Here is an 11,354-nt window from a genome sequence, read left to right as displayed (position 1 = left end):
TCTCAAGCTAGATCATAGCCTAAATATAAACTGCATTATTCCATAGAAAAATATACTGTTGCAAATAATTTAATCTATAAAGATATTTTTATTTATTAATTTTTTTAAAAAAATATATTTTATTGATTTTTTACAGAGAGGAAGGGAGAGGGATAAAGAGTTAGAAACATCGACGAGAGAGAAACATCGATCAGCTGCCTCCTGCACCCCCCCCCACTGGGGATGTGCCTGCAACCAAGGTATATGCCCTTGACCGGAATCAAATCTGGGACCCTTGAGTCCACAGGCCGACGCTCTATCCACTGAGCCAAACCAGTTAGGGCAAAGATATTTTTATTTTTAATTAAGCATAATAAGAGATAGCAAACCTTTATAGAAATTAACCTTATAATTAAGATTCTTTCATCAGCAGCAAACAAAAATTCAGGTTTAAAATTATGAATGAAACACTATGGAAGAAAATTTTATCACAAAATATTAGGGTATTTTGAAATAAAAAGCCATTCTGCTGTCATACTTTTATTTTTGTAGATTCACTTTGAGTCTCAAAATGAATTTTACAAAATAATTTCCTTTTCATCAGTGAAATACCTGTCACTGTTTAACCTACAATATTTAAGTACAGATGCAAATATTTACTAAGCATTTTCATTAAATAGATATCAAATCATTTTATTTCTATTTAGACTCATTAGAATATTTATATTTAAGTACTCCAAGGTAACCTTTGTGTATTAGGCAAGTAGGAGCTACTCAAATGAAGAAAAGTCTCATTTGTTTTGTAAATAATAAAGATTTAAAATGTAAAAAATTGAGCTTAAAAAAACAGCCCAAACCACCTGTTTTTTTAAGTCACACCAGCCATCTACTTCTAAAAAGTCCTTATCAAAGCTATTTTTTAAAACCCAACATTTACTAACTCAACAGATGGGTTTTAGAAATGAGGAAAGTAATTTTACTTTCAATTCACTGATTACATAGTCAACTGGTGCCTTTAAAAAATAATTTTAGAATACGTGAAGATTGAATTAAACCATTCTCAACATTTTTCCAGGACTGTTTGCTAACTGGCTTGTTTTTACATATGAACTTTAAACATGTCTTCCACAGGTAGTACACAAAAATAATTATTTGCAACTATAAAATCTAACAAGTAAACTCTCAATGTAATATCACTGCTTTTTCCTTCTCTTGTAAGAATCGTTACTGTGAGTTCGAACTCGCTGGTACACAGAGGATGCTATTTTCATGTTGTCTTTCTTTGTAAATTTCTTCTCTATTGCTCCTGGTTTCCAAAGTAACAACTGTGCATCTTCTCCTCCAGTCAGCAGAGAATCATCCTGCATATTCCAAAAGAAAGAGCGGACTGTAGCAGCATGCCCTCCCTGAAGGCTGGTCACATGGCTCAATCCTGATGTAGTACAGCTCATTAAGTGAATAATTCCTGTGTTTGTTCCTCCAACAATAAATAATTTGTCCATCTTTTCATGATATAGGCCACCAATCAAATAGTCCAACAAAACACCTCCTTTCAAATTCATTACTTCTCTGACATCCTGGATGTTCAAACGTGTAATTGGTTCATCAGTATCCAGATGATTAAGATCCCACCAACAAAACCCTTCATCATGTGTCATGCAGTATATCTGTTTATAATCTTTCCCAGACCAACCAATATAGCTAACTGATGAAACTGAGTTACAAGTTGTAACCAGTGCATCTTCTTCATTATCAGCACTAATATCAAATACATTTACCAGGCCATCTGTGGAACCTGAGACTACCATGTTGGGATTGCTGGGATGGAAACATACTTGAGTGATATCATCACTATGTGTTTCTGAGTATGCACCAAGTGGGTCTTTAGTAGTAGACAAATCTTGAGAATTAATTCTTGCATCCCAAAATACCAACAATGCATCATCATCAACTTTTTCTGTACCAGCACAAATGACATGATCATTACAGCTGATATCAAAACTGATAAAAATATTGGAAGGATAACCCTTGAAAAGTTGGACAGGTTTTTCACTGGCTAATCGAGCATCCCAACATTTTACTGTGCTATCGGTACATGACGAATATACAATGTCACAAGAATTTGCAAATTTGACGCCATTAAGATGTCCAGGATGTCCACTAAATTCTCGTACTATGTTTAACCTTTCTTTATCATATATTCTGATTAACCCATTAGAACATAAAACAGCAACCAAGCTTCCTTTTTCTGCTGGTACAGTCTTGGATGTGTCTATGCCAAGCAGATAAGTAGGCTCTTCAGTTCCTGAGGAACGTTTAACAATGTTCAGATTAGCAAATTGCTCTTCAATCTTCTCCATAACAGGAGTGGCATCTAAGGGTAGTAAATATCTGTAATAAAAATATAAAAATTAAAATTAAATCCACAGCTTCTCTAAAATTGTTAATTAAATCAAGAACATTTCCTTCTGAAGGATGACATAAAACGGAAATAAAATCGATTTTAATATTGTAATCATTTCCCTACCATGATGTAACTAAAAATAAGTTACCTCCTTCTAATTCTCTCTTGAACACCAAATCTACTACATATACTTTATGCCAGTAAGAGAGTTTACAAACATGTACATACACTGCTGAGTAATTGGTTTTTAGCTCAAACCCAACTATTGGTCCTATTCATATTCCTCAGCATTAGTCAGGATCTCTACTTTGGATTCATCTACACCTGGTCCCAGCTGCCTTATACAACTTTAGAACCTAAAATACGTGTGTATGCAGAAAAATGGTCGCCCCAAAGAGATCTATACCTTAATCCCTGGAACCTGTAACTATGTTCGGTTACCTGGCAAAAGGGAATTGAGCCTAGCCAGTGTGGCTCAGTGGCTGGGCATCAACCCATGAACCAAGAGGTCATGGGTTCAATTCCTGGGCACATGGCCCAGGTTGTGGGCTCAATCCCCAGTAGGGGTCATGCAGGAAGCAACCAACTGATGCTTCTCTCATTGATGTCTTTCTCTCTCTATCCCTTACCCTTCCTCTCTCTCTAAAAATGAATAAAAACAGCTCTAGCTGATTTGGCTTAGTGGATATAGCATCGGCCCTCAGACTAAAGGGTCGTGGGTTCGATTCCAGTCAAGGAGATATACTTCGGTTGCAGCCTCGATTGGGGTGCATGTGGGAAGCAATCAATCAGTCAATGTGTCTCTCTCACATTGATGTTTCTCTCTCTCTGTCCCTCCTCCTCCCTTCCACTCTCACTAGGAAACAATGGAAAAATATCCTCAGATGAGGATTAATAACAACAAAATCAATAAAAATATATTTTTTTTAAAAAAGGGGGAATTGAGGTTGCAGATGGAATTAAGGTTACTAATTGGTCGACTTTAAAAGGGAGAGATTAGCTCTGGCCAGGGTGGCCCAGTTGGTAGGGCTTCGTCCTGTGCACCATGAGGTTGCAGTTAGATTCTGGTCAGGGCACATGCCTGGGTTGCGTGCTTGATCCCCAGGAGAGGGTGTGCAGGAAGCAGCCGATTAATGTTTCTCCCTGTCTCTCTCCCTTCCCCTCTGTTTCTAAAACTCAATTAAAAAAAAAAAAATCTCCCTTTAAAAAAATAAATAAAGGGGGAGATTATTCTGGATTATCTTGGTGGGCCCAATGTAATCGATCACCAGTATCCTTTTAAATCCATGGAGCAGAAGATAGAGTCAGAGGGAGATGTTACTATGGGAGAAAGGTACAGAGAGATACATTGCAAAGGAGGTCAATAAGTGGGTAAATGTTAATATGAGATTATTTTTTTAAAACCCACAATTCTTTGCTACTGCTTCCATCTGATCTCTGCATATGGAAAATCAGACTAATGAGAATTTTAAACAATAAGATAGTTTAATGTGGCCTTTAAGCTAATAGTAACTTATAGGACTATGCCTATGAACTGTTACACCCAAGCAGGACAGTCATACTAGACTCCTTCCCTTCATTTTGTTGCCTGGAAAGTGTTTCACATTGAAACAGTCCTGCAAGACTTTAATTCAAAGGATTCTGGTGATTGATGAGGCAGGACCTCAGACAGAAGGGCACAGCAAACTAGCACTTCAGGACTGTAGCAATGGTAACAATCACAATGGATGTCCACGTGATACACTGTTTAAATGAAGTACAGAAAGAGAGAAAAAAAGAAATAAACAAACAAGATGTCAGAGGTAAGGAGGGTATGTCCCCCAATACTCAAGCTATAGAGCTTATATTCTTCCACAGACACATTTTAATCTCTTATGGGGAAACACAAAAACTTCTAGCCTATGTTTAAACACATTAGTATGCAAGTGAGTAATATCTGAACTAAAACTTCCAAGGCCATATAGTTAATGCTTAATTTTACATACTAGTGAATCATTCAAAAATGATGAATACGCTTTTACTTCTATGTATAGCCCTCATCTGAGTTTTACTTGCATGATCCACTTCCCAGTGTGCAAGAGAAGCCATAGGCTGTCTTTTCTTCTCACTACACTCTCACGGAGTAACCTCATTCATATTCATGTTTTCGAGTGCCACCTATATGCCAATGATCTCATCTCTCTATTTACAAATCCTGTTTACAAATCTCTACTAGACATTCACTTCTCCTTGAACGTGTCCCCCTACACCACAAAATAAACTCATTACTTATGCTCCCCCCCACCCCGCCTTCCCTTAACAAAACAAACAAACAAAAAAGTAAACTTCTCAATTTTTTCCATTTTGGTAAATTTCCAAATCCTACTTATAGCTAAAGGTTGCTTAGAGAAGTATTAGGTTAAATCTGTGTCTGTGGATCAAAAAAATATTGACAACTTCATATGGTTCAACCTAACAAAAACATATGCAGAGAGCAAATAAGAGTAACCATAATTTTTATCTTACTTTTTCTTTGTTAGATGTATTAAAAAAAAAGCTTAGTTAGCATTCTAGATCTCAACAGATTAGTGAGAGATGAGGACATGGAGAGTGCCTTTCTTCTGTCAACACACACACACACACACACACACACACACACATTAAAAAGGATACAAAAAGATATGGACAGAAAAGAGTACTAAAGCAGAGTAGAGAGGAGAAAAGAAGAGAAATGAAGATAATCTAAAAGAGAAAGGAATGAATAAAAAAAAAGGGGGAAATTACTGCCACTACCTCCTTAATTATATGTGGGTGAAACACTGCAGTTCTTACTGCCCCAACACTGAGTTCAGACAATGAGGCCCAGATAAAGGATGTTTAGTAAAGTATAAAGCTATGATAGTTTGCTCGGTTAAAAGGAATTTTTCTTCATTAAAATAAATTCCTTTAAAAAAATTCCTTGTCCTTGAATTAGAGAATGTAACAAGCAATCATAACCAATATGAACCCAATTGTTCTGAGAATGAAGGCAGAAAAATTATCTCATCTTGACCCACCTAGTGCAGATCAGGACATAGCAGAACCTCAAGCAGTGCCCTGGCACTGAGCCACGACTGCTGCTGTGGTTCTTACTGGGATACACAATTCCCATGTCTGAATATAATGCAGATGTGAGATGTTAGAAAGACACCCTAAAACAAACACCTTAGGATAACCTTCAAGAGGGTGAGAATATTCCTGGTGAACCGCCATCTTGTAATACACTAGATAGAAATTACTAACTAACCTTTTATCTGAATAACTGTCCTTATATAATTAAAAGTTGATTACCTAATAGCAAGTTCCTAAACATAATTCTGAATTCCTCTTGTGGCTTTGGCTTTAAAAAGATTTGTTATTTTTTATCAATCAAAATGTTATTTTACTTCCTATTAAAATAAACCCAGTAAAATATTCTTTCTGCATATAAAGTACATCCTAAACACATCTAGCTGCAACTAGGTATTGCTCTTATTGCTGAACTGGCTAAGTTTGAATATGAAATCTGAAGGACAGCCTAGCTTAAATAATTCCATAATGAATAAGGAAGTAGCTTTTCCCCCACATAAATAAGGGACAAAGAAGTATTAAAAGAAAATAACATACACTTTACACCTATTTAGAAACTACTGATTACAAAAGGCACAATAGTAAAAGTCTCCTACATATTATTTTATAAAATCAGAAATAAGCAGTATTCTTAGAAATAGGTATATTTCTACTTTTCAGGCATAAATGTTCACCATACTTGAAAGAGTTGACAGCATCATACACAATTATATTTTTAAACTATTGAGATAATTTATTAGACTTGGGCCAAAAAACCTAATTCCCCACAGCTAAAACTTAATATTGCCCACTGACCATAAGAAACTAGCTATGATGATTGTGAAAGGCAGAGGTCCAGCAAATGTCGCAAATGCAGGAGATGGTTAATGGGAAAAGACATTCAGGGATGGGCTCTAATAACTTCACAATCTGCACTTATAACTCAACTATAATAATGCTAGCACGTCTATCAAATTGGGCTAGGATAATTGAGCCTCACCGAGAAGAAAATAACCATAATTGGAGTTCAACAAATGCTAGGCTATATGCTAGAAACTTATTTAAATTTTTTATCCTAACCATTTAACCCTATGAGATAGGTATTGTTATCCCCATCTTAGAGAAGAAATTGCAGTTCAGAGAAACTGGGTAACTTGCAGTGATCTCGTTACTAATGGGAGGACACAGGGGAATCTGGTTTGAAACCCAAGCTGTAACTTCAAAACCTGTGAAGCTGTGTCCATTCCAATACCATGCTATTGCTCTTCTATGTAAGTACTAAAGTATTAGTGTTAACTTTAATTAAGGTATATCCATATTAGGCTTTGAGAGGAAGAATTATATGTTAATTCTACATATAAGCAGAGAAGAAATTGAGCAGGATGACTGGAAAAACACCAACCTAGAAAAATGTTGCCATAAGCAACCATCACTCTATTTTCTTGTGCCCCACTTAGCTTTCTTTTAAACTTTTTATTACGGAATTTGTATAGAGCAGAGAATAGTAAAAGAAACCCCCATGCTTCAATCACCCTGTTTGAACAATTATATTCCGCAAGACAGGAAGTCAATTATACATCCCATTTAAAAAAAATTTTTTATTGATTTCAAAGAGGATGGGAGAGAGGGGTGGGGGATGGAAACATCAATGATCCGTTGCCTCCTGCACATCCCCTACTGGGAATCGAGCCCGAAACCTGGGCATGTGCCCCTGACCAGAATCCAACTCAGGACCCTTCAGTCCGTAGGCCGACGCTCTATCCACTGAGCCAAACCAGCTAAGGCTACATCACATTTTTTTTGAAGGGCGATTAAGAAACTCCAGTGGACAGTGTGATGAAACCCCTCCGATTCACTCCCCTCTCCCCACTCTTTGTGGCATCGACAAAATTTTAGGACTTTGACCCCAGTTCCAAGGGCAGATCCTGATTAGCCAAAACCAATCACAGTAATTCCATCTCTTGTAACCAGTAATTTGGTTTAGAAACCTTACATTTTTGCTAATCCATGTATGTATTCCCTTCCCGACTACAATCTGTTCAGATGTAGAACATTAATTCTAAAGTGGACCCAATCCAACTGATGGAAAGAACCTTTATCCCATGGTTATGAGATTCCACATTTTCTGACTACTTAAGTCATTTTGCAGCACAGTTTTTGTTAATGCAACCAGAATCACCCTAACTAATTAGGGATAATCAAATAAAGTCCTTGGGTATATAATCAAGTACTGACTTAATATAGAGGCTCCTACAAAGAAAAATTTAGAGAGCATACTTTAAAAAGCCAAATTTCATTCACATTAAAGAGGGACTTTAATCTTTTGTTTCCTTTAGAACTTATATCCTCTCCTCCCCACATTTTTTAGTTGTTTTTGTTCCAAAATAAAAGAAAAATGATACACAAAGGAATTTTCAGAAGACTATAAAAATCTATGCTCAGTAATAATTGTAGAATGTCCTGATTCTAAAGACATCAACAAAATAAAAGACAACAACAAACCACTGAAATGATACAATATTTTAAAACTTAATCTGAAACTCAATCTATTAAGTTTCTGGATATTTTAAAAATGCATTTATAGCCCTAACTGGTTTGGCTCAGTGGATAGAGCATCAGCCTCAGGAGTGAAGGGTCCCAGGTTTGATTCTGGCCAAGGGCAATTAAAATATCTTTAAAAAATAAAAAGGGCACTAGGTTTAAGAAACACCCCAATTTCAATCCCTTGTTCTACCACAAACTAGCAAAGTCATCATTGTACAAATTGCCTAACCTCTCTAAGCCTGTTTTCTCATCTTTAAAGTGGGAATAAAAATTAACACAATATGAGTGCTTATTATGACAAAATACTATGTGCAATGTGCTAAATGCCGGTGATGCAGGTGAAAAACATATTTGCTGTCAAGAAGATGGGAGTTAGACCAGTAAACAATTATAGGGTGACAGACACAAGGACAGAGGTAATCAGAGTATGATACAGGAATATAGAACAGAATTATGTAGAGGGCACAATTCTTGGCATAAAGAAAATAAGCAACAAATATTAACTTCCTTTCTAACTGTTTTCATTCAATTTGCCTTTATTTTATTTTATTTCATATTCCTATTCTTAAAACTACAAATTCTTGCCTGGCCGGTGTAGCTTAGTGGTTGAGCATCGACCTATGAATCAGGAGGTAACGGTTCGTTTCCCAGTCAGGGCACATGCCTGGGTTGCGGGTAGATCCCCAGTGTGAGGTGTGCGAGAGGCAGCTGATCAATGATTCTCTTTCATCATTGATGTTTCTATCTCTCTCTCCCACTCCCTTCCTCTCTGAAATCAATAAAAATATATTTAAAAAATTAGGGGTAGACTAAGTTACCGGTATAAGAAGCATATTTCATACTTTTTTTAAAAAAGGGGAGTAGGGTGTATAGCAGAACACCTGGAAGCAGTAGCTACTGTCTAATGTCATGTGCTAGTAGCAAAGTTAGTGGCAAATTTGAAAAATCTAATGGTAGCCAGAAAAGCTCCATACTGAATATTAAAGAAGCTTATTAGTTATCAAGCATATCTAAAGTCAACTTATCGGAAGCAAAACTGCATGGGTAAAACTTAGGAATCTGGTTATCAGTATTTCAGGGAAGAGTGAAATAGGAACAGTCACTCATATGCATTACCAGTATGTCCTAAGAGAAGCACCACCTTGGGATTAAAAGCATGTACTAGCTTAACTTCAGCAAAACATGTCTCAGAAAACTTTTGTATCAAAAAATTCAGAGAAATTTGTGTGTGTTTTAAACTAACCAGAATTGGCTTAAAAACACCACTTGTTTTTAATTTGGGGAAAAGTGCTGAATATTTAGTGGAAGGTATGCTAACCTGACATCTGCTACAACTTCAATGTAATTTTAAATATCATATTCATTAATGACTGAGTCTTAATGTGTTTGTAAATTAATCCTGTTTAGTGAGTCTGAATATGCTCTTCTTATTCACATGAATGTTCAAGAAACTGGTTGCAGCAACATATGGTATCTCATACATTAAATACACTAAAATTCTTACAAAAAGCACAGTTTTTAAAGTGCAGGAATCTGTTACCAAGGAAAATGGGGGTGGGGGTTTGGAGGGAATGACACACACCTTTTTATATGGTATGAGATTATCTTCCATGCAAAACTCACCCTTTATTTATTTTTATTTTTAAATATGTATTTTTATTGATTTCAAAGAGAAAGGGAGTGGGAGAGAGAGAGAAACATCAAAGAGAGAGAATCATTGGTTGGTTGCTTCCTGCATGCCCCCTACTGGGGTTCAAACCCGAAACCCGGGCAAGTGCCCTGACCAGAAATCGAACCGTGACCTCCAGGTTCATAGGTTGACGCTCAACCACTGAGCCACACTGACTGGACAAAAACTCACCCTTTAAATTAAGTCTATGAATATCCAGCTTCTTTCAACAAGAACAATGATCTGCCTTTGCCTTTCCATAACAACCAGCTGGTTAAGCAAACACAGAGAAACCACCCTTCCCCAGTCACCAGATGCTTAATTTCAAAGTCAGTAACAATGTGGAATAAACCAATTCTTGAATTGGTAATGTTTACTACTAATTCTTAGTAGAAAAACTCACCCTTTAAATTAAGTCTATGAATATCCAGCTTCTTTCAACAAGAACAATGATCTGCCTTTGCCTTTCCATAACAACCAGCTGGTTAAGCAAACACAGAGAAACCACCCTTCCCCAGTCACCAGATGCTTAATTTCAAAGTCAGTAACAATGTGGAATAATCCAATTCTTGAATTGGTAATGTTTACTACTAATTCTTTTTCTAATTCTTAGTAAACCCTTTTGAAAATTGCTAAGCAAATGCTCTCTTTAATAACTACAAAAAGAAAAGGGGTGGGAGATAAAAAGAACCATGGCCTGCCCTAGCCAGATTGGCTCAGTGGATAGAGCATCAGCCTGAGAACCGAAGGGTCACGGGTTTGATTCTGGTCAAGTATGTAGAGAGTACAATTCTTGGCATAAAGAAAATAAGCAACAAATATTAACTTCCTTTCTAACTCAGTTGTAGGCTCCTCCTTACCCAGGGCCCTGGTCAGGGCACACGCAGAAGGCAACGAATCGATGTGTTTCTCTCACATTGATATTTCTCTGTCTTTCCCTCTCTCTCTGAAAATCAAGGGAAAAATATCCTCTGGTGAGGATTAAAATAACAAACAAAATCTCTCCCTTCCTCTCTGTAAAAAATCAATAAAATATATTAAAAAAAAAAGAAACAATCCCTTGAATACTGTGTTATAGTTAGAAATTGATAAGTAATGTCAACATTAAATCTACTCAAAATTCCTAAAGATGTACCTTATTCAATAATTCAACAACAAGTCTCAAAGGGCTAATGTAAGAGGCCTAAAACACACTAGATTGAGCAAAGAACAAAAGCAAAATCCCTGCTCTCAAGGAGGGCAGTGGGGGGACAGATAATGAAAACAGTCAGTGATTCGTGTTATAAAAATAATACAGGGTAAGGCAAGAAAAATAAAGCTAGAAAGGGTTTTTAGATTTGATCATTAAAGGAAAACCTCTCCCATGAGGTGACATTTGAGCTGAGACCAGAATGAAAAGAGGGAGCAAGGTATTGGCCTCTTGAGGGCCAAGAGCCTCCTGGCAGAGAGAAACAGCAAGTTAAGTCAGAGAAAGAAAGTGGTGTAGGAAATATAGCTGGAGGCAGATAAGAGCTTTGTGGGCCATGATAAGAACATTAAATTTCATTCTCAAGTGAGAAAGAAAGCCACTGCAGGTTGAGAGCAAGTGAGAACTCTTTAATAAAGATATTCCTCTGGCTGCTGCCTGGAGAACAGACCTTAGTACAAGAGTGAAATAGTGAGAAGAGGTTTGTGCAAAGTTCTAGGCAAGAG

The 11,354-nt window shown here is 36.7% G+C and overlaps 1 protein-coding gene across 4 annotated transcripts in view; it reads right to left on the bottom strand.

Moving 5' to 3' along the window:
- Positions 1 to 485: 485 nt before the first annotated feature.
- WDR89 (WD repeat domain 89) overlaps positions 486 to 11,354 on the bottom strand; it is a 93,489-nt gene continuing 82,620 nt past the window's right edge. For all 4 annotated transcript variants that reach the window (XM_014545927.1, XM_014545926.1, XM_014545929.1 and 1 more), the window contains one exon: positions 486 to 2,370. In XM_014545927.1, coding sequence (XP_014401413.1) covers positions 1,173 to 2,370 — 1,198 coding nt within the window. In that variant the 3' untranslated portion in view covers positions 486 to 1,172. The remainder of the gene's footprint in view (positions 2,371 to 11,354) is intronic.

Source organism: Myotis brandtii, unplaced genomic scaffold (assembly GCF_000412655.1).
Source record: "Myotis brandtii unplaced genomic scaffold, ASM41265v1 scaffold423, whole genome shotgun sequence".
Classification (NCBI taxonomy): domain Eukaryota; kingdom Metazoa; phylum Chordata; class Mammalia; order Chiroptera; family Vespertilionidae; genus Myotis; species Myotis brandtii.
This window is presented reverse-complemented; position numbering and strand designations above follow the sequence as displayed.